General features: G+C 38.6%; 1 protein-coding gene across 2 annotated transcripts in view; it reads left to right on the top strand.

The window, feature by feature from the left end:
• Lhfpl3 (lipoma HMGIC fusion partner-like 3) overlaps positions 1-24,656 on the top strand; it is a 481,936-nt gene that overhangs the window by 327,391 nt on the left and 129,889 nt on the right. For both annotated transcript variants that reach the window (XM_013034728.1, XM_013034729.1), the window contains exon 3: positions 15,567-15,803. In XM_013034728.1, coding sequence (XP_012890182.1) covers positions 15,567-15,803 — 237 coding nt within the window. The remainder of the gene's footprint in view (positions 1-15,566; positions 15,804-24,656) is intronic.

The raw sequence follows: 24,656 nt of genomic DNA, 5'->3' as shown, positions 1-24,656 counted from the left end.
TGCAATAAGTCAGATTCTCAGGGTTCCTATACCTTTGATCTTAAACATTGATGGGAAGAGAGAATTGGAAGGAAAAAATGACATTGAAGAGAATGACAGGCTTAATAGCTTCAAGATTTTGTTATACAGAACACACGTTGCTGTTTATCCCTTTCAACATGGAAAATAAAGTAGTTCAGTGTCTGAACTGCATTAGGTGTGGATTATGTGTAGGATGAATATGTCATACACACTTTCTGCAAGAAGATTGTTAATAGCTACACAAACAGAGATGCATAAACGCATTTGTGAGGAAAGAGAGAAAAAGTATAATGTGGGTGCCTGTTATGTTGTGCGAGTGTGATATAGTGTCTTTCTTTATGAAGAAGAATCCCCCACTACTCAAGTTTGGACCACTACTAATGTTCTTAGAATAAAATATTAATGTCATTAATGGTCCTGTGTGTTTTTTTAATTATGAAAATACCATACAGAGGGGTTACAATTACATGGACAGGGTAATGAGTACATTTCTTAAGCATTGTTGCCTCTTCCTTTGTTTTCCCTTAACATCCCTTCCCATCTCCCCACCCCCCACGTCCCCCATCTTCCCCCGCATCAAAGTTGTAAAGTTTGTTTTTTGACATAACGTCTTGTACATCTCATTGTTGCAATGGGTCCACCTGTATCCCTATTTAAACAATTTGTTTTTTCCCTTCCCCTCCACAAATTATGCTGACGTCAAATACAGCGAAAACAGAGGTTATACCATGAGGGAGGGACATACAAAGCAACAAAGAAATAATCTTATAAATATGTTAGAAACAATAGCAAGAAAGAAAAATATTTGAGTCCTTATCTTGGGGTTCATTTCACCTAACATCAACTTATCTGACCTTTTCTGCTTGTCTCAGCCATATACTAGTTATTGCAAATAAGGGAAAACATGGGACCTATGTTTCTTTGGGCCTGGCTTACTTCACTTAATACAATTTTTTCCAAGTCTTTCCATTTCCTAACAAATGGGGCAATGTCATTCTTTCTAATGGAGACATAGAATTCCATTCTGTATATATATGACATTTTCTTGATCCATTCATCTTCTGAGGGGCATCTGGGTTGGTTCCACATCTTAGCTATGGTAAATAATGCTGCAATAAACACAGTTGTGCTAGTAGCTTTAGTATGGTCTTGTTTGTAAATATTTGGGTAAATGCCCAAAAGTGGGATTGCTGGGTCATAGGGGAGCTCTATGTGGAGTCTTTTGAGGAACCTCCATACTACTTTCCAAAGTGGTTGAACAAGTTTACATTCCTACCAACAATGCAGTAGGGTTCCCTTCTGTCCACATCCCCTCCAGCATCTGTTGTTATTAGAGTTCTTGATTATAGCCATTCTTACTGGGGTGAGGTGGTATCACAATGTTGTTTTGATTTGCATTTCTTTAATGGCTAAAGAGGTTGAGCATTTCTTCATGTGTCTATTGGCCATTCTTCTTTCCTCTTCAGAGAAGTTTCTCTTTAAGTCTTTAGCCCACTTATTTATTGAGCAGTTGTTTCTTTGAAGATTTGTTGTTGGGGGATTTAATTTTTTGAGTTCCAGGTATATTTTAGATATGAGACCCTTGTCTGTTGTATGGCTAGTGAAGATCTTTTCCCAATCTGTGGGCTTTCTACTGATCTTGCTAGCTATGTCCTTTGGCATGCAGAAGCTCTGAGTTTCATGCAATCCCATTTGTCCAACCTTTCTTTAATTTGTTGTGTTTCTGGGTCTCTATTAAGAAAATTTCAGGGGCTGGGAAGGTGGCTCAGTGGTAGAGCGCTTGCCTTGCATGCTCAAGGCCCTGGGTTCGATTACTCAGCACCACATAAGCAAAAAGAAAAAAGCCAGAAGTGGTGCTGTGGCTCAAGTGGTAGAGCGCTAGCCTTGAACTGAAGAGCTGAGGGACAGCGCCCAGGCCAGAGTTCGGGCCCCACGACCGGACCCAAAAAAATAAAGAAAGAAAGAAAAAAAGAAAATTTCAGCCTGTGCCAAGGAGATCTAGGGTTTCTCCTATTCTATCCTGTAATGTTTTCAGAGTGTCTGCTTTGACTCTGAGGTCTTTGATCCATTTGTACTTGATTCTGGTGCAGGATTATATAAAAGGATCTAGATTTAGTTTTTTACAAGTGATTAACCAATTTTTCCTGTGTGTTTTCTTTAAACAATATTTGAGCTTCCAAGTTTTAAGAGCACTGAACTTCCAAGTATTTCTACATACTCTGCTGGATTGGAATTGCAGGAATGGACATCCTTGCTTTGTTCCTAATCTTCAAAGGAAAGCTTTCAGCTTTTCAGCATTAAGTGTAATGTTGGTAAATTGACATGTTAAATTGAAAAAGAAAAAGTCATGTTGGCTGTGAGCTTTTCCTGTGGAACATTTATTATATTTAGGCAATTTCCTTCTGTTTCTAATTTGTTGAGGGTTTTTGCCATTTTGTCAAATGCATTTTCTATGCATATCGGAATGACTATGTGATTTTGTTCATCATTGTGTTTATTGATGGTGTATCATATTAATTCATGTTTCTATGTTGAGTTATCCTTTCATCTCAGAGGTAAATTCTGCATGCTGCTGTCCTTTCAATAACTCATGTACTCAATTTGTCAGTTTTGTGTTGAGGATTTTTGCATCTATAATAATCATGAGTATTAGTCTCTATTTTTCCTATCTTGTGATGTCTTGGGTTGCTTTTGATAAGAGAGTACTGCTGACCTTATAAAATGAGCCTAGAAGTAATCTTCCTTACTTGTTTTTCTTTTTTGTGTGTGGAGGGGTTGAATTAGTTTGAGATGAACTGGGCATTAATTCTTCTCTAAGTGTTTAGTAGAATTCACCAGTGTACTGGGAATCTTAGCCAGAGGAAATAAACAAGAAGGAAAAAGAAGAGGAAGAGGAGGAGGAGGAGAAAAGAAAATCACCTAACTATAAAAGAAGTACTTTTTTAGATGATGTGATCATACTTTAAAAAAACCTCTTAAAACTAACAAATTCAGTAAAGTTTTAGCATTAAAATCAAGGTACAGGGCTGGGAAGGTGGCTCAGTGGTAGAGCACTTGCCTTGCATGCTTGAGGCCCTGGGTTCGATTCCTAAGCACCACATAAGAAAAAAGCCAGAAGTGGCGCTGTGGCTCAAGTGGTAGAGTGTTAGCCTTGAGCTGAAGAGCTGAGGGACAGCGCCCAGGCCCAGAGTTCAGACCCCACAACCAGACCCAAAAAAAAAAAAAAAATCAAGGTACAAAAATCATTTGTGTTTTCACACACTAGCAATGAACTATCTGAAAAGGAAAGTAAGAAATCAAACCTGTTTCTAATAGCATCAAAAAGTTGTTTTAGGAATAACCCTAACAAAGTGGAAGTGTGTATACTAACCACAAAACACTGATGAAAGAAATTAACGATTGGGGATAAATGGAAAGACATTCCATGTTCATAAATTTGAAGACTTAATATTGAGAGAATGTCCACTGTACTGAAAACAATCCTCAGATTCAATTCCTACTAAAACCCAAATGGAATATTTTATTAAAATTGAAGGAGAAACCAACATATGAAACTACAAATGACCTTACATAGCTAAATTAATCTTGAGAAAGAAAAACTAATGAGTCATACGTCCTGATTTCAAAATATATTGCAAAGCCACAATAATTGTAGTGGCAAAATGATAGACATAAGCCAATGAAAAAGAATAGAGAGCCAAGAAACAAATTCACACATGTAGAGTCAATTAAACTTCTACAAGAGTACCAAGTATACACATTGGAAAAAGGACAGGCTCTTCAACAGATGACCCTAGAAAAACTGAATATGCACATGTGAAAGAATGACATTTGATCCATATCATATACCATATATAAGAATCAAGTCAAACTGGATTGACCTAAAATCATAACAATTCTAGAAGAAAAATTAATGGGAAAATATATAGCATTAATCTTGGCAATGATTTTATGGATATGATCCTAAAATCACCAACAACAAAAGCAAAATAGACAACTGGGACTATGTCAAACTAAAAGGATTCTGTACAGCAAAGAAAACAATAGGCTGAAAAGGCAGCCTACAGAATAAGAGAAAATGTTTTTAACCAAAGTATCTGATACTGGGTTGATTTCTAAACTATGTAAGGACCTTCTACTACTCAACAGAAAACAAAACTGAACTAATATGACTAATTTTGAAATGAGATAAAGACTTGAATACACTTCCTCAAAAGAAGGTACACTTTAAGTGACTAACAAGTATATGAAAATAACCTCTTGTGACACTAATCTTCATAGAAATGCAAATAAAATTTACAATGAGGGCCAGGTGTCAGTGGCTCATGCTTGTAAATATAACTACTTGGGAGGCTGAGATCTGAGGATTGTGGATCTAAACTAGCCCAGACAAGAAAGTCTGTGAGACTCTTATCTCCAATTAACCACCAAGAGGCTGTAGCTCAAGTGGTAGAGCTCTAGCCTTGAGTGCAAAAGCTTAGGGACAGCACCCAGGCCCTTAGTGGAAGACCCAGAACCAGCACCAAAGAAAGAAAGAAAGCCTACATGCAGAAAACATAGGAGGAAAGCTCCTTGGTGATGGTTCTTGGATGTAACACTGAAAGCTGATGCTGCAAAAGCAAAGATGAAACTAGGACAATGTCAAACTGAAAAGCTTCTGTCCAGCAAATGAAAAAAATTCAAAGACAACCTACAGATTGGGGGACTTTTGGCAAATGATAGATCAGATACATTTACTAGCCAAGATTTATAAATAACTCATACAAGTCAACAAGAACACATAGCCCAATTTAAAAATGACAAAGTACTTGAATAGGCATTTTTCCAAGAATAATGAACAAGTACATAAAAGATACTCAACATCACGAATAGTCAGAAAAAGGCAAATCAAAGTACTATGAGACTATTAGGACACCTATCTGAAGAGATGCTGGGAATGTAACTTGATTGCAGAACAGTTTTCTACCATGTACAAGACTCTAGGTTCAATCTCCAACACAACCAATAAATAAATAAATAAATCCAGATAAGAGACAACAACAATTGTTGATGAGGGTGTGAAGAAAAAAGAACCCTTGTATGTTGTTGATGGAAATGTAGAGTAGTACAGCTAATGATCCAGCAATTCCTCTTCTGGTAGTAAACTCAAAGGAGAGGAAAGCCAACACTGTGTAAAGATATTTGCACTACCATATTCATGACAGCACTACTCATAGTAGCCATTATATGGAAATACTCTAGGTGTCCATCACTATGTGAGTGAATAAAGAAACTAATTTATTATACAATGAAATATTACTCAGCCTTAAAAAGGCAGAGAGATCCTGCCATTTGTTTCAGTATGAATAGACTTGGATGACATGATGGTAAGCAAAATAATCTAACCACGGAAAGAAAAATATTATATGGTCTCTTTTTTATTTTTTGCTTTCATCAGTTTCTTTTTATTTTATTTGTATATTATATATTATTTATTTATTATACATTCCAGGCTGACCTCAAACTCGGGGTTCACCTGCCTCAGCCTTCCAAGTGCTTTGATTTTTTTTAAACAGTCCCACAAATTGAATTCTGGGCCTGGGCTCTGTCCCTGAGCCTCGTGCTGTGATTTATAGGTATGTGCCACATCTGATTCACATGCTCTTCTATGTGTATTCTTTTTGAAACAACACATGCAGATAGAGTTAGAGAATAAAACAGAAGCTTCCTGGGTTGGGGCTGGGAAGAAAATGAAAAAAATGTAGATCAAAGGTTACAAAATACTGAGTATGAAAGAGTCAAAAGATGCAATGTACAACCTGCGGACTTTAGTCAGACATCGTCATTGAATTCAGAGTTTTTGGCTTCTGAGCGACTATAGCTGCTCTTGCATGGAGGGGAGGGGGACAAATGGGTTAATACATGCATGAAATGACAGACATGCCTGTGTGTTCCACTAAAGTAACATTTTACTACACATGAGTATCTTCTAACATTGTTTGTGTATCTTAAGTATCACAAGAAAATTTATATTTTAAAACTCATTTGCCTAGAATATTATAGAGATTTTAGCCCATGAAACTATGACTAAGTCAAACCTCTCCTGCAAAAGTCACATATTTTAGTGTGTTAATATTTTGCCAGCTGTTTATTGAAATTTTCACTAAAATAGTATGTTTGGGTTTCCAAACCCAAGAAGTTCCTTAAAGAAATAGTTTCATTAAAAACTTAACTAGAATCTAATGGATTCATATATTTATTTTTCTCTAAAACAAATTATCCAGCATGCAGGTGGCCATATATAAATTAGTAAGGCATACACATAATCTTAAAAAGATTTAAGATTTAACATTTTAAGTATTTAAAATGTTCAGCTAACACATAGTGAATTTAAGTATCAAGCCAAAAATAAATAAATAAATAAAGCAAAAAGTTATTTGTTTTATTGTGAATAAAACCAACTATATGTTTATACATATATTTCTATAATCAAATCTCTTTATTTCCTATTCTGCCCATTGAGTTTATAATTAATCTAATGTTCTTGACATTACATATAGATGAAATTCCAGTTAGCTAGAATACTAAGGTAAACAAAATACTTTTCCATAGAAAAACTAATTTTAAGTGTCATTTTAGCAGTTCTGTAACTAAGATTTAATGGCTAATTCTGTATAACATGTTAAACCCTGTCAAGACTGTATATGTTCTTAGTGCTAAAGTCAATCCTAAAGTGACTTCACACATGTCATTCTTGGGTATTTGTGGATTATATGTGCTCAAGTCCTACTTCTGCTACTTTGGGCTTTGTTTTACATTTCTTTTTAAAATTTAATAATACTGTCAAAGTGATATACAGAGGTGTTACAGTTACATATGTAAGGTAGTGAGTACATTTCTTATCGAATTTATTATCCCCTCCCTCATTTTTCTCTCACTTTCCCTCCCCACTATCCCCCCTAAGTTGAAGTTTAGTTCCAACATATTGTCTTATAAGTATCGCTGTTGCATTGGATCACCCTTTGTCCTTTGTCATATCATTTTGTTGTTCCCCTTCCCTTCTTATTTCAGAAAAACATATATATGATATCCAGGGTACCAGAATCAAATACAATGACAACAGGGGATAAATTATAGGAAACAAAAAACACAAAAGAAAATAGAAATCACATAGTGCATTAAAAACAACAATAACAAAGAAAAACTCTTGTTTCCATGTCTTGGAATTCATTTCACTTAGCACCATCTTATATGGTCATATGTGCATAGCGATTGAGCTATTCTGCTCATCTGCTAGGACTAGGCATATACTAATTATCACAAATGAAGGAAACCATGGGAACCTTATACATCACCCTGCATCAGAATCAATCCCAAATGGATCAAAGACCTCTAGATAAAAATAGATACCCTGAAAACATTAGGAAGACATAGGAGAAACACTAGGGCTCCTTGGCACAGGTCAAAATTTTCTTAATAAAGACCCAGAAACACAACAAATCAAAGAAAGGTTGGACAAATTGGATTGCATTAAACTGCAGAACTTTTGCATGACAAAGGACATAGCTAGCAAGATCAATAGACCATGGATAGGGAGAAGATCTTCAATAGCCATACAACAGACAAGGGCCTCATATCTAAAATATACTTAGAACTCAAAAAATTAAGCCCCTCAAAAACAAATCCTCAGAGAAACAATACCCCACTAATAAGTGGGCTAAAGACTTAAAGAGAGACTTCTTTGAAGAGGAAAAAGATTGGCCAATAGACACATGAAGAAATGCTTAACATCTCTGGCCATAAAAGAAATGCAAATCAAAACAGCAATGAGATTCCACCTCACCCTAGTTAGAATTTCCATTATCAAGAAATCTAATGGATTCTGGAGGGAATATGTATGAAAGGGAACACTACTACACTTGTTCAACCACTCTAGAAAGCAGTGTGGCGGTTCCTCAAAAGACTAAACATGGGGGCTGGGAAGGTGGCTCAGTGGTAGAGCACTTGCCTTGAATGCATGAGGCCCTGGGTTCGATTCCTCAGCACCACATAAGCAAAAAGAAAAAAGCCGGAAGTGGCTCTGTGGTTCAAGTGGTAGAGTACTAGCCTTGAGCTTAAGAGCTGAGGGACAGCACCCAGACCCAGAGTTCAGGCCCCACAACCGGACCCAAAAAAAAAAAAAAGACTAAACATGGACCTTCCTGTGACCTAGCAATCCAACTTCTGGGCATTTACCCAAATGACTGCAAAGAAGGCCATACTAAAGCTACCAGCACAACCATGTTTATTGCAGAATTATTTACCATAGTTAAGATATGGAACCAACCCAGATGCCCCTCAGTAGATGAATGGATCAAGAAACTGGAATATATAATACACACACACACACACACACACACACACACACACACAATGGAATTCTATGCTTTCCTCAGAAAGAATGATACCCCATTCGAAAGGAAATAGAGTTGGCATAAAAATTATACTTGTGGGCTTTGTATGACCTTGAGCAAGATATTTTGAATCTCTATGCTTCCATTTACTCATATGTAAATGAAGGTCAAATCTCTATTTCCCCAGCTAAGCTCTGAACTAAATGAATGATAATGACAAGCTAGCACAGGCTAAGATGCCATATTTGTGCTAAGGAAGTGTGTATACACTTGTATCTGTTACCACTTCTCTATCTGTACCCAGAGAATAGGGCACACTCATCTTCTCATCATAACTGTGCTTTGGTTTTTGCATGTGATTGGCTCCAGGCATGGGAGGCTTGGCCCCAAAGAGGAGGTGGAAGAATCTATGAGAGGTGAAGCCTACTGGGAGGGTCATAGGCTACTAATAAAGCTCCTGCAAAAGGGAGTGCTGGTCTCCTCCAGTACACTCTCCAAAAGCAACTTGTTAGAAAGCCTGAGTTTAACCTCTGAATCTCTTTCTAGTTTCCTGTTTTTAAGATGTGCCTATGCACATGTGCCTTCCATGATACTATCTACTCTTAGGTCCTCCCCAGAGGCTTACCTAACAAAGCCACTGAAAACTGTGAAAGCTTCCTGAGTAGCCTGCCTCAGGTATTTTGTTATAGTCATGCCAATGCTAACTAGTACAGACAGCACTAGCAGGCAAACAAACAGCACCAGGGATGTTAACACATGCTTGGTGTAGGCAAAGACGCACTAATGTAAGGTAGGAAACCAAAACCATAGTATTTATGTCCTGGGTTACCTAGTGATTCCATTTTCCAGAAGCAAACTGAAATATAAATGTTAGGCCTTTCCCAGAGATACAAATATTATAGTCCAAGTTTATTGACCATGAGCTGCTAAGGAAGCTATAAGAGTAAATCTTCTATCTCTCTTGCCAAATGTTTAGAATGAGAAACCTCATGTGAAAGTTTCCCCCATCCAACCTGGAAGCCTCTGCTGGCATCAATGTCTTCAGCTTACTGTATGCCTGAATAATTGATAGAGTTAAGTGAATGTGGGTTTCTTTTTTACACCAAGTTTCCCTTGACTGCTCCAGCAACCCAAAGCCATTTATCATGCTCTTTGTGCAACAGTGCATAGACTTTTTAAAGACTGAACACAAGCTTTCTCTTCCTGTTCAGAAATAAGCAGTTCTCAAGTCCACAACACAGTAAGGCCTGATTGGGACAGTTAGACCAGCAATATGAACAGGCCCAACTAATTCTAGTCCTAGACCCCCTGTTGCTTTTTTCATCTTGCTTTATTTTCCTTTGGAGAAACACCCAATTACAAAGGCATGTGGGTTTTTCTGAGGATGTTTCCTCTGTCGAGGTTACATTCAGCTCTTTAACAAGAAAAATGCCAATGCAATTAGTGGCTCTGGGGAACCATTAGCCATTTGTGAGCTATTTCAGAAGAAGCCACTCTGAGATAAGCTTCCTTTTGGAAGGTGCTCGCATCCTAACCACTTGGCATGTGCTTAGAATGGAAATAGACAGTCTCACAAGGACATCCCTGTCGTGTATTCTACATTCAAAGATATCATGGCAGCCTGTAATGGGGCCATGGGTTTCTTTTTTCCATTCCTCTTTGCTTACCTCCAGCAAGTAAACTCTCATTTCTTCCTTAACATTCAAGAATGTTCTCTGACACACTTCCAAAAAACCCTGCTGCCAGAAAAAAGGAATACATAGCTGCAAGGAAGTTAGTCATTTCCTAGGTGACAGTCTAATAAGAAACCCATTTGGGGATAATAGCTCAATTGGAACTAATTCTCCACTGTCCCTTGTGGTGAGGAAATAGCATGTGTGAATTAATGAAATGTCCTGGTGCCTTGTCCTCTGTTTATTGAAAGGATGGTGTTGCAGCTTAGGGTTGATCAACTTGTAAGTAACTGGAAATAATTAATTATAAAGCTAAGAGGAATATTGTTTCATCTTTTATTGACTGAGACAGCCTGGGATCCTGCAGGTACATGTTAGAGCTGAAACAGCTGGTGCTTGCCAGTGGCTGAACAAACCATGCAGATTAAGGAGATTCTGGTTAATAGAATGCCAAAAGCCAGAATTAAGTATAGCACTCAAGCATTAGTGCAGAACATAATAGTCATCCATCCCAAAGACAGTAGCAGAGACTACACTATTTTAATGGCTTCAATAAAATATTCTCACGTTGGGGGAGGGGAGTCATTAAGGGGAAACACTGTATGCTTTGATAATATGTTACTAGGAGAAAACAACCACTCTTTTGTTATGCAATAGACATCTATTAAAGCTTTTAAATGCATTTGTGAGGTTTTCTTTTTCATCCTGCTACACAAGAGACAAGTCAAAAGGGATAAAAATAGATAAATTGGAAAGGGATCAGATCCTTCAAGCTAAGAAAAGGTTGACAATGAGCAGAACCAGTTATAATACATCGTCCTGTAGCCTGAGAAAGGCCTGCAGCGTCTTGGCTGTGTGGGTCTAACTACTTTTCTCCAAGACCCCAGGACCCTGACCTAAGTCAGGCTTTAGGATTTCTCTGAACACCTAACTCCCTCACATTGTTGAAAATAAAAATTGTGTTTCAAAATCAGGCATCCATGGCTCACACCTATAATCCTAGCTACTCAGAAGGCTGAGATCTATCTGAGGATTGAGTTTTGAAGCCTTGGGGCAAGAAAGTCCATGAGACTCTTATCTCCAATTAGGTACAAACAAAACAGAAGTAGAGGTATGGATCACATGGTAGAGCATCAGCCTTGAGCAAAACAGCTAAGGGACAATGCTCAGACCTTGAGTTCAAGCCCTAATACCAGGCACACGCATGCTCACACACACACACACACACACACACACACACACACACACACACACATTTTTCCCACTTATTCTGTTTTCACAGCTTTCAGCAAAAACACATTCCATAACATAAGTTGCCTATTGTTTTGTCTATTTTCACGCAATCTTGATACTATAAACTTTATTTAGGAAGTCTTATACTTTGAAAACAGAACAATGTGTTGCTATGCCTGCTTCCCAGTGGTTTCGGGTTCAGGGTGTTAGTTCTGGTTCAGCTCTTTTCATCCCCTGGTATAACTCAGGGTTTCCAGAAATGGAAACAGTCTACCCTCAAAACAGAAAGGCCTTGAGCAAAGATGTCTTTGTTGATTCCACTGCCCCACAGGCTCCCAGCCAGGGAACTGTCCTCCAATGGCCAGGAGTCTGCCTGGGCTTGTGTCACTTGGTAATTGCTATTAAGTTCAGCTACACTGAAATGTAAGTTATCTCTCAAGTTCCCATTTGTAAAAGGAAAAGCATTCTTTTCCTTTCTCTCTACAAGAAAGAGATTGTCTTGCAGATAAAGACTATTTAATGCAAGGGGGGAAGAAAAGCAGTTAGACTATTTTAGAAACATTCCAAGTAATTAAGAAGTGTTTTTCTATATACCATTTGTATTCCAAGGTCTTCGGCATTGTCCTAAATAAAATAAACATTGTTGATGGAAACTACATCTTTAAAAAAAAAAAATACACAGATCATTTCCACCAGACAATACCATGGAGGGTACATTGAGTACTGCGTGCTGAGAGATACAGAAAGGACAAGACTGTGGGAAGGTTGTCAAATCACTAACTTCACTTTGTTGATGATTTATCCCCCCAAGTACTTGTCATCTGTTATCTAGGAGCAGTATGATTGTCTCTGTTAGGTGTCACCTAAATTTGAATCCTTCTTTAACTTAGATCTGTGCTGTTGGGAAACTGGTATTGACCTTCTATGAACCATTCATAGCCTTGTGGCAGTATCACAACAATTTATTCATTCATGCACTTGCTTGTTTAAATGTATTTTAGTACCTGCTTTGTGAAAGACACTGTTTTAGATAAGACAATGGCCCAGAAAGCTTAGGGTCTGTTCACTGAGATACTTGTGAATCTTTAACAACATATAAAGCACCAGGCATGTAAAGCTGGGCTAAGCCAACATGTAGGAAAGTTGAGAGGACAATGTTCTATGTCCAGGATAATCTGAGGTAGTTTGCTCTACAGAAGGTGTTGCACTTTGTTTGAGTAGTAGGAAATAGTGAAGAGTGGAAAATTTAGGGACAATCCTAGCAAATATTTGAGACAGAAAACAGGGAGCTCCAAAAACTTGGAGTCAGATGTAGCTTGACCCACACCAAGTAGAGCTTTAAGCTTTATACACAGGGATTTTTAAATACTTGTGAAACTTTTAAATATCTACAGTACATGGTTATTTGTCAATTCAACAGCTTTTGCATAATCATAGTAATATTTAATCTCATTAGAAGTCAAGGGCTTCTTTGAGAGACAAGTCTTAAAGTAGAGAAGTGTTAATGATAACTGTATTTGTAGAGATGTTACACCACAGCAGAGACATATGGCTATAAGGATGGGGTATTGGTGGTGGTGTGGTGGTCATGGGGCTTGAACTCATGGCTTAGATACTGTCCCTGAGCTCTCTTGCTCAAGGCTAATGCGCTACCATTGAGCCACAGCTCCATTTCCAGTTTTCTGATGGTTAATTGGAGAGAAGAGTCTCATGGAATTTCCTGCTTAGGCTGGCTTTGAACTGTGATTCTTGCATTTCAGCCTCCTGATTCGCTAGAATTACAGGTGTGAGCCACTAGTGCCCAGCTCTGATCCACAGTTTTTAATTGCCAATTTGTAAATCAACATGTAACACTAAAACAGAGTTATCCCTCACAGTCTTTTCTATTTGTAACCTCTCTTAGCCTTTTCCTCCTCCAGACCTGCCCTGTAGATCCATATGCCTATTTCAAAAAAGGAAAATAGATGTCCATTTCTATCTTATCAATAAGTTGAGATATGGTAATAAGAATTGTTTGGCCCTGACAGTCACAGAACCTTTTTTTTGAGGCACCTTTTTTTTAACCTACCTCATAGCCTTAGTAACTGATTTTCTTATAGCTTCTCAAACATAGCAAGCCATTTTCCAACCTTAAGACCTTTGCATAGGCTGTTTCCAAGAATATCCTTTCCACAAGTTTCACATATCTAATTCCTTATCTTATTTTTAGTTTTAGCTTAATTATCATCCCAGAGAAACCTTATGTGGCCACTTTTTTCTAAAGAAGACCCCAGTCTTTTATTTCTATTTAAATATCTATTTGTCTGCTTAGTACTTACTACAACTTTAAATTATTTTATTTGCATGTTTACTCAGTTTTTGGCTTTTTCGCCAATTAAAAATATAAGGTCTTTGATAACATTAACTATATCTCTTTTCTTTTTTAATTCATTTTTATTGTAAAAATAGTGTACAGAGAGGTTACAGTTACATGAGTAAGGTAATGAGTACTTTTCCTGTCGAGCATTGTTACCTCCTCCTTTTGTTTTTCCCTGACCATCCCTTCCCTCCCACCTTTCCAACTCCTCCTTCCCTCCCCTCCACAAGTTGTAAAGTTCGTTTTCAACATAGTGTCTGGTACATCTCATTGTTACAATGGGTCAACCTGTATCCCTATTTAAGCATTTTGGTTTTTCCCTTCCCCTCCCCAAATTAGAAAAGTGTATATACAAGATGCAGGGCACTGGCGTCAAATACAGTGAAAACGGGTTATACTGTGGGGGCAGAACATACCAAAGAAACAACAACAAAAAAAACATAGTACAGGGGGCTGGGGAGGTGGCTCAGTGGTAGAGCGCTTGCCTTGCATGCCTGAGGCCCTGGGTTCGATTCCTCAGCACCACATAACAAAAAAAAAAAAAACATAGTACATTATAAGTATGTTAAAAACAATAGCAAGAAAGAAAAAAACCACTTGTGTCCCTATCTTGGGGTTCATTTTCCTTAACATCATCTTATATGGTCATATGTGCATAGCTTTTGACCTAGACATATGTCCTAGACATATACTAGTTATTGCAAATAAGGGAAACCATGGGACCTATGTTTCTTTGGGCCTGGCTTACTTCACTTAATATAATTTTTTCCAAGTCTTTCCATTTCCTAACAAATGGGTCAATATCTCTTTTCTTGAGCACTGTACCATCACACTAAGAACACTACCGGGCATTCTACTGAAGATACACTATATACAATCATTGAATGAATAAATTAGTAAATTAATAAACACACCTGTTCAGAAGGGTATACACATCCTAAAAATATAATCGTTTGCCCTAAATAATCCAATTAAATATAAAAAAGTATCAACAATAACAATTATCTTCTGTAATTTTCAGAGTAATATATCCCTACCAAAAGTGTTTATATGAGGCAGAATGTGATGATAGACATGTGTAATCCAAGCTCTTAGAAGGCTGAGGCAGGAAGACCAAGAGTTCAAGGTCAGTGGGCTACATAGCAAGATCCTGTTTCAAAATTTAAAAAATAAAAATATTCATATGAGTACCACAGTGATATGTGAGAAATAGAATATAAATCATCTTAATTCCTTCACTTCCATAAAAGCTTTGTGCTGTCATGTGTCTTGGTTGTTTTTTAGCCTTTTTTTCCAAAATGAAACAGATTGGAGAGTAGAACGTAAAATATCACCATGCATTGCATGTGTTAGGACAGTTTCAAGAAACTCTTCTTTGTGTAGGGGGCAGGGATCACAATGTAAAATTATTTTTCACAATGATTGAAAGTCAATATTCACTCTGCTGTTTTCCATGTTACCCTAATCCCTTATCTGACTGCTGTCATAGCTCTTCAAAGACAGCCTTGAATTGTCATTCTGCAGTGTTATAATTCCACATAGGCCTAGTTGCAATGAAATCCTTCCCACAAATGCACACACACATTGAATTTCTTAGTATTTTCTCATAGATCAATTTACTTTAACCTGTCTCTCAGAATGCCTGGACTTATTTTACAGTGCCTTCCCAGGAGTCTTTCCACTGTAGAGACAGGACTGCCTGTAAATTACTCGGGAAAACATGCCCATATGCGCGTGCACGTGCTCGTGCACCCCCCCTCCCCCCACACACACAGTAGACCCATGGTGAGATTTGCTGTACTGCAAATCAATAATTTGAAATGATTATTTGATGAATAATAGACGTGCTTGTTGCAATAAAATCTGTTAATTTCTTTTTTCCTCTTGTTTTCCTCTCTTCCTCTCTCTAAGCTGCCTGCCTTGTGCTTGGCTGTATGATTTTCCCCGATGGCTGGGATTCAGATGAAGTGAAACGGATGTGTGGAGAAAAGACAGACAAGTACACCCTCGGAGCTTGTTCAGTCCGTTGGGCATATATCCTGGCTATTATTGGAATTTTGGATGCCCTGATCCTCTCATTTCTAGCATTCGTGCTTGGTAATCGACAAGACAGCTTGATGGCAGAGGAACTGAAGGCAGAAAACAAAGGTAAGAAGATTGCTTGGGAACTTTTACTGGATGCCTTCATCACACACACACACACACACACAGAGGTGCTCACACCATAGCGGTCTCCTCTTTCCAGTGCTAGTGCATTCTGAATATTGTCAATTGATTCCATGTAAATAGATGCTTTTACAGTTTGCGTGGAGGTATTAATAGCTGAACTCTTTCACTATTATTTTTTTCTGCTAAAACAACCAAGATGTCCTTATTTGGGTTCCAGAATAATGCAACAAAACAGAGGTAAATCCAGTCCTAGCTCAGAATTTTAGAAGAACCTACTAACCTTATGATGCTTCTGGTGCAATGTCCGATCTCAAGCCTGGGCTTGAAGGACTAAAACAGTCATCTATTCCTGTCCTATTTGGCATACTGTCTGGTAATCAGCCTCATGTCATGGTCACGTATTCTTTGGCTACAGTCATCAGCTCAGTGATATACCTGTGGAAGAGCCACTGAGAGATTGGGGGTTTCTATGTATCTTTACAGCAAGAACATTGCTGCGATCTACAAATCCTTCTTGACAACCACTCAGAGATAAGACAGACTCTCTGCAACAAGAATGCTATAACATATCAGGGAGAAGGAGAGAGCTCAGTGCTACTTGTTGAAGTATGCTTCACTCATAGAGTCTCAAGATGAAAGGGAATAGAAGATATTACAGAGCTAGAAGTTGATCTTCACAGTGGTGCTATTCAAGGAGATGGGGTGGGGAGTGGCGGGGGGAGTGGTGCATAAGGGAAAGTCCCTTCCTCTCCAAGCTGCCACCTCTTAAGATGCACCTGCAGTGACCTTTCACCTCAGCCCCCATTAAAGTGTTTCTTATGCCTCTCCTTTTCAAAGAAGTCTCCTTAGCATATGTTGTGAAAGGGAAAAATTGAGACTTTTAAGATATTTTCGACAAAGAGAAAATAATTTAGAAGATGCAAATGTTATCTTTAAAAAGAACTTCTAATAGAGGTGAAGAAAATTATCTATGGAGCTCTATCAAAATGCTAGAGTATTTCTTCATAGAAATAAAAACTATTTTAATCCAACTGACTTTGTACAGAATAGGCTGCTCAGAAGAACTGGCAAAAACTGTCCACCTTGCAATATGTGGGCCTCCCTAACCTGAAAATAATGGGCAAGATGCCCAGGATTCCTTTTTTTTTTTGGTGCCAGTATTAGGTCTTGAACTCAGGGCTTGCCATCCCTTAGCTTTTTCACTCAAGGTTGGTTCTCACACTTGTGCCACAGCTCCACTTCCAGCTTTTGCTGGTTAATTGGCAATGAGTCTCACAAATGTTCCTGCCTGGGTAGGCTTTGAACCTCAGTCCTCCATTCTCAGCCTCCTGAGTAGCTAAGACTACAAGCATGAGTCACAAGCGCCTGGCAAGTATTCATTCTTGTTTAGCAGTTCAGCATGACTTCTAAATGAGCCAACAACAGTAGGCATTTAACCTCGATATGCTGCTTAATTGCATATTTTAACACATTGAACTGTGAAGTCAATTTAATTATGTAAAATTAAAGTTTCATCCAGATAAAAAGGATTTGAAATGAAAGCTTCAATTTCAATTTCTTTCATTAATTGTGAAAGGATAAATAATTACATTTTCCAGATTCCTATGCCACAAATATCTCTTTCCTTGTCAGACATCATTTATAAAGAAGTCTGTTTCTACATTTGTGTGTGGTCTTTAGAATTGCTTATCAGATAATTGGGTCTTCTCATGAGCAGTTTTAAAGTCACTTTGTCTTGAAGCACTTAAACTGCAAATGAGAAAACATGATTATCCGTCAAGAGGTGACTCAAGCTCCGTTTATTTATTAAGTGGTTTAAGCATGTCTGAATGCTATAATAGGGGAAGTTAGAATGAATTTATTTCATTTAACTAATTGACAAATTCTTTGGAATTTCACTTTCAAGGAATCACATCAGACCCTGGCCACATTGTGAGTAACAGTGTTGCGCAGTACAAAGAAAGCATGCACTCAGAGCCAGGCTGCCCTATGCTATTACTGTCCTTGCCACCAGCTGAGACCAACATCTTAACCATTCCTGATTTAAACTTCCTGTTTATAAAATGCAGGGCTTGTCTAAATGGCATCTGAAGTTCTTCCTAGCTAAAATATTCTGATTCAAGGACACCTTCAGAGGTATCCTTTAAAAAGAAGATCTGCGGAAGGTAAAAGCTTCTGCCCTCAGAGCAGTGAACACACTAAATATTTTAAGGATGACTAGGAATCAAGAAATACAAATGTCTTAGAGAAGAAGTTATAAGATATCTTGGCTGTTTTCTGCCAGTGATCTATACTAGCCTACCCATCCCCACTGACCCATGCTTCCAGGGTCATTCCAGGCCATTCATAACATCAATGAATCCAGTTTAGAAACTCTAGCCCCTAGAAAAATGGGCCTTCTCACCTAAGCAGGTTCTGATAATACGTAGAGTCCATTTCAATACCTAGATGGTAGCTGGAGTCCCAATTCAGAGATAAAGCACATTTCCCCTTTCACAACCAACAGGCATTGACTCTGTGATTTGGACTAGGCCATGAACATCTTCGAAATTCAGCTTCAACCTTTGTAAAATGACACCTCCTCTATTGGTTGGAAGAATCCAAAATAAAAGCAAATGGGTGGAAGTCAGTTAGAGTCAACAGTGTATATATAGACTTTACCTATTACTAGCACTTTTCCTAAGGAAATTTTTACTTGCTATTTGAAACAACACCTCAATATAGTTAACATCACCCTAGTTTTAAAGGGGCAAAGAAGTGCAATATTTTGTATAAATCTTCACAACTAAGAAGAAATGGATTTGAACTCAAACTTTCAAGCTCTCGGTTTTATGCATTATGTAATTATTTCTTAAGAGATGCTGCTTCTGTTGTTCTCAGCCTGACCAGTCAACCCAGTGTAAGAGGTTAGTCTTGTTTTCATTTGGTAGCTTTTAAATAAGGTTATGTAACCAAAAGTTTAATTCATTTGAGAATAGCTTTTAAATACCTGTTCTTTTTTAGCTATCAAATTTTATTTTAAAAAAACAGTGAAATAAGATCAGGAAACCCAAGAAATAAAAGCATCTTCATGTGCTTTGAGTTACAACTAGTAAGGGCATAGAATATTGCCTGTTTTCTGTTGGGATTTGGGTTAAACAAGGTCCGATGGTCTTCAAAGAACTTCAGAATGGGCATCAAAAACTGCAGATAGCTGAGCATCAGTGGCTCATGCCTATAATCTTAGCTGCACATGAGGCTGAGACCTAGGCTCACTATTTGAAGCCAGCCCAGTCACAAAAGGCCATTGACAAAACTGAGCTTCTCATACTTCTCACAAAACCTCTTCCTCTTACTTCATGTCAACTTTATTTCTCCGACTTCTCAGACTAACTAATCAGTTTCTTCTCTTCCTACTACAACTATCATCTAACTATAAAAAAATTAAAATCTTCCCAGGCACCAGTGGCTCATACCTGTAATCCTACTCAGGAGGCAGAAATCTGAGGATCACAGTTCAAAGCCAACCCAGGCAGGAAAGTCCATGAGACTCTTCTCTCCAATAAACTACTTTAAAAAGCCAGAAGTGATGCAGTGGCTCAAGTGGTAGAGTGCTAGCCTTGAGCAAAATGAAGCTCAGGAACAGTGCCCAGGCAGAAAAAAAAATCTTGCCAACTATACATTCAAAATATGTCCAGACTTTTACCAGTACTCACCCCTATTCTTGCTATCATCTTGGTCCAGGCCATCCTTCTCTTTCCCTGATGCCCCTGCCAGAGAGCCAGCATGGGTTTTCTGGTTCTACCTAGTCTAATGTCAACAGAGCCACTGGTGTGATCCTGTTACAGGTAAACAGGATGGCATCATTTCTCAGCCCAACACTCTCCAATGGTGTCAGATGATCTCACTTAGGAAAAGCCAATTCATTGTCTATAGTCTTTGAGGACATGCAAATCTGCCTCAGTCTTTGCCACTTAGTGATCCTACCCTCTTACCCCCATTACTCAGGCTTTCCTGTCCCTCAGAGATACCTTGGACATTCCCTCTGCAGGGCCTTTGCACTTGCTGTTTACTCTGCCTCCCCCAACCCTCCTGGCTCCCTCCCTCACATTTAGCCCAAACGTCCGGTTTTCTTTGAGGAACACAGACATATTTTACTTCCTTTTCTTCCCCAAGGAAGATAAGAGCAGGATTTTTTCCCTCTTTTTTCACTACTGTACCTTCAGTACATAAATAATAGGACATAGGTGCTAAAACATGATGTAAAAATTATTAGATGAACAAAAATTGTTTTCTATGCTCCATTTCATAATAAGATTATGTCGTGGTTGCACATATCATAACCTTGGGAAGTGTTTCTTTTGGTTAAGTGGAGATGTGCCTCTTTGTAATGTCCACCCATTGCTACTCCCTCTTCTGCATTAAGCTGTGGACTCACTTAGAAACAGTTACTGTGTTGGTGATGGTTAGAATCACACGTTCACCAAGTGCTGGTTTCCTGGGCATCATGTTGTTGGGGTCCACTCTCCATGAAAGGAGCCAGGAAAGAGCACCAGCCCTGGTGAAAATGAGGGGACAGGGAAGACAGATAAAGAGTCACAAAAGGAAGAGAACTTCACAGCAGCTGTAAAGATAGGTATTGACTGATGATGTGTAACTAGAGATTATCTTCTTCAATTTGCCCTCCACACCTATAAGTAATTTGGTAAAACACAACTTGGGGGTTTGGCAGTAATCTATTCAAAAAAACACATGTTGAAATCATCATTGATGTTGCTCAAAGAGAAAGCTCTCTCTCTAACCAGATCCCAACCTCCAGTGGTATCCCAAAAGAAGAGATTTTACTCTCTGTCTTCTGGATTTGTTGAAGCAGCTTAGGATCTCAGGGTGAGGGAAGAACGGGCTTAAAGTGGCTGTCCTCCACACCTCAACTATTCATTCTCTTCCACTGTTTGACATTTCCGTGATCTTTTTAAACCTGAAATGAAGACTTCAGAGCCAAGGATCTCTAGGTAAATATCAAGCCCTCTAGAAGAAAAGGAAAGGAAAGGAGGTAGGGATGGAGAAAAAGAGAAGTCGAAGAAAATACACCTATTACACCAAGTCATAATAGCTAAGATATTTCCCTAACAAAAGATGTCCAATCAACTTTACAACATGGCTTTTAAGTAAAATCTTTCAGCTAGGTTAAAATTTATCAATTTTTCCCTCCACACCTCCCTTTTCCTTCTGTGCAAAATGGTTGTGAGGACTGAAAACAGTGGTTCATGAGTTCTGATTATTTCTTAGGTTTGTTTGTTTCTGTTTAATTCTCTTCATTACTGATCTACAGCCACTGTTTTTTCTTTCCTAAGACAGGGAAACTCCACAAAGCTTGGGTAGGTACTTCAGTATATAAAATTTACCAGTGACACATTTTCTAGTTACAAATTTCTGCTTTGATTCCACCATTCATTAATATAACTTCTTTTGCTGAGCACTGGTGGCTCACACCTGTAATCCCAGCTACTCTGGAGGCTGAAATCTGAGAATCACAGTTCAAAGCCAGCCCAAGAAGGAAAGTCTATAGGACTATTATCTCCAATTAACAATCAAAAAAGTCAGAAGTAAAGGTGTGGTTCAACTGGTAGAGGGCTAGCTTTGACTAAAATAAGACTCATGGACAGTGCCCAGGCCCTGAGTTCAAGCAGCATACACAGACACACACACACACACACACACACACAGAGTAACTGCTTCAGTTTCAAAGCAAATCCATATCTAGTCTTTCAATATACAACAGTATTTAGCTTTTCAGACTACAACTATATCTCTTCAAGTTTTTCCCCATTATAAATATAGCCAAAGTGTGTGTGTGTATGTGTGTGTGTGTGTGTGTGTTTCTTTCTTGCTGTTTGATCTATTTTATTATCTACCCACCCACCCACCAGTTTCTCTTACTCATCCTGTCATCTCTGTTTCTTTTCTGCATGCCCCATGGAGAGAAGGATATTACAAAGTGAAACCTTCATCTTCTTGAGTTTAATTATGACCCAGCTTCTCTTGCTTGTTCAGATGGTTTGTTCATGGCTGGCAGTTTACCGCTTGAGCCACACCTTCAGTCCAAGATGAAGGTTCATAGACTTTTCTGCCCAGGTTGTCTTTGAACCCTGATCTACAAGGCCTTCACCTGAATAGCTAGAATTACAGGTGTGAATCACCAGTGACCAGTCCTCACTTTTTTTTTAATATACCTAAAAGGCTTTTTTGCCAAACAGGTATTTACACTCTTGCTACATGCTCAGTGTTTCCATTGTGAGGTCAAAGAACACAAGGGAAATGTAACCTGTCACTTCATTTGACCCTGAATGACACAGGGCCAAACAGACTAATTATGATAAATAAATGCTGAAGCTACATGCAGAAATATGTGTTGTTTCTAGCCATACTTCACAAAATATGATGACTCCTCCCACAAAAAACAGAAACACACACACATTTACTCTGAATTCTAGAGAATAAGAACTATGTCTCATTCATCTGGTATCTCCAGTGTTAGAGTTCTGAGGTCACAGTAAAGTGCTAAATAAATTTCCATCCCTGTTATTGAATCTGTTTAATGAAAACCATCATGTAAATAGTTCATGTGTCCACTTAGCATGTTTTCTGTATGGGAGGCAGTTTATCCTTTGGCTTCATTAATTGCAAAGGAAATTAATTCTGTGATAGAGGTGTATATTTTGGAAAAAATCAGAAATAATGTATTAGAATAATATACTACAGTCTGGCACCTCAGATAAGTTACCTCTGAGGTTACAAAAATGCACTGTACACTTGCTGTGTGCCCAGCAATGGAAAATCTATAGCACTCAAACATTTTTGTATGTCTAATGCATACCATGCCTAGGGAAAGGGAGTGACAAGGTTCATCCTAAGTCTCCCTGAGAAGGACTTGTAGCCATAGGTATTGAGTTATATTTCTGAGGGCCTGGCCTGCCCTAACATTCACATCTCCATGAGGACACCTTGTTGGTGCTGCCTCGGTAGAAAATGAGTAAATGCCCTTCCCTGACAGTTGACTTACTCCAGCACCAGTGAAAAATGATGCTATAATAAGCAGAGACTGCTTCCCAAGGACAATTGGACATAAAAGGCTTCATCTGCTGGGAGGCATCTGAAAAATCGGCTTGTGGGAAAACATCAGAGTTTATTACTATTAAATAAAGCAAAGGAGGACACCACTAAGAAGAAATGGAAAATATGATAGATGTGTTGTAGAACAGAGACAAATAAGGATGATGGGAGAGGTGGGGAGTCTTACTGTTTAAAGCTTTAATTGAAAAGCTGCCTACTTAAACATATCTCTCTCTAGAAACTTCCTTGGAAAAAATTGCTCATCACTGACTAGACAACCACCCTTGATCCTCCTTTTACAGTTAGTGGCCAGTATTCAGCAGATGCTCTATTTACGTATTTCACTGATGTTTTCCTTCCTGCTTTACTGTACATATTTTTTAAAGGGGCATCAAATTTGTTAGGGACAAAAAAAATCAGTTTGGCCTGAGTAAATAGCTCTTCCTGTCGTAACTTGACCATGTCACCTTTGGTGAAGTATGTGGAATAATCAAGAGGGAAGAGGAGAATTCTGGCAACTACCATGTGTCTGAAAGTTGAAGTGCTGTCAAAGCCCACAAAAGCGAAGTAAGACCCTGTCAAAATACCCAGATGGCAGAATCCACCCCAGGCCCAGGGACAAAGCAACTGCGGAGTACATGTCAGCCACTCCAACACATGTTCTGACAGAGTTGCTAGGTAGGTGAGTCACAGGAGAGAAGCCCACATGAGTGAGGCTCTGACCCCAAGCCCCTGCAAGAGAGAATCTTCTCCAAAGAAAGCCTAAAGTAACTGTCTCTTGCTCCAGAGAAAGTGACAAGCCCAGAAGTTACATAAGCAAATTCCTATCTTCTGGCTTTTTGGTACCTACATACAAAATGAACCAGACAGGCTCTGACTATCTGGGGGAAGGGAGTGGGGCGAGGACATAGCTGACAATCAGAGATGCTATGTAGATTGATGAAGTGGTCTTTACCCTTTTTCAAGGAAATCTGGAAGCATAAGCAATTGTATTCTTGATAGTCAACCTAGGAGAGTTTCAAACTCATTTCCTTTGTGAGTTTAAAAGCCTTTCAAGATGGGGGTTGCTAAATCCAATTTTCCTCTCATTTATCTATTGGGGTCAAATTAAAAGGATGTTGAAGTTTGATGACAAAAGTGAAGGCATTTGGAGACAGGAAACCTTTGGCTCTTTACAATGACCCAAGGAGCTTCCAGAAATCATCCCAGAATTCTCATAACACCAGCGTGAAGTAGATCCAGGTGTAGAAATTCCTCAGGAGATTTTAGGACTAAGAACCAATGGATTCATCCACTTCTCCCTTTAAAGATGAAGCCACTGAAGCACAGAGGAGAAAAAGAGAGCATCTCACCAGTATGAATTATTGTTGAGCTCAGTAGGAGACCTGTGACATATAGTTGTGATATTCAATAATTAACTAAACATTAACCTTTGATACAGTCTCATTGCTGCCTCTTTGGAAAAGAGCTCTCAGCCAGCCTTGGGGAACTGATTTGTATCACCTGGTAGCTCTGCGAATTTGGACATATGTAACTGTCCTCAAATATGTGCATTAAAAGAATATGCCTCAACCAGGCACCAATGGCTCATGTTCATAATCCTAGCTACTCAATAGGCTGAGTTCTGAGAATCACAATTCCAAGACACTCTGAGCAGGAAAGTCCATGATATTCTTATCTCCATCTCCAATTAACCACATACACACACACACACACACACACACACACACACACACACAC

This window comes from Dipodomys ordii, unplaced genomic scaffold (assembly GCF_000151885.1).
Source record: "Dipodomys ordii isolate 6190 unplaced genomic scaffold, Dord_2.0 Scaffold195, whole genome shotgun sequence".
Lineage (NCBI taxonomy): Eukaryota > Metazoa > Chordata > Mammalia > Rodentia > Heteromyidae > Dipodomys > Dipodomys ordii.
Note: the sequence above shows the minus strand (reverse complement) of the source record. Positions and strands in the feature narration are given on the sequence as shown.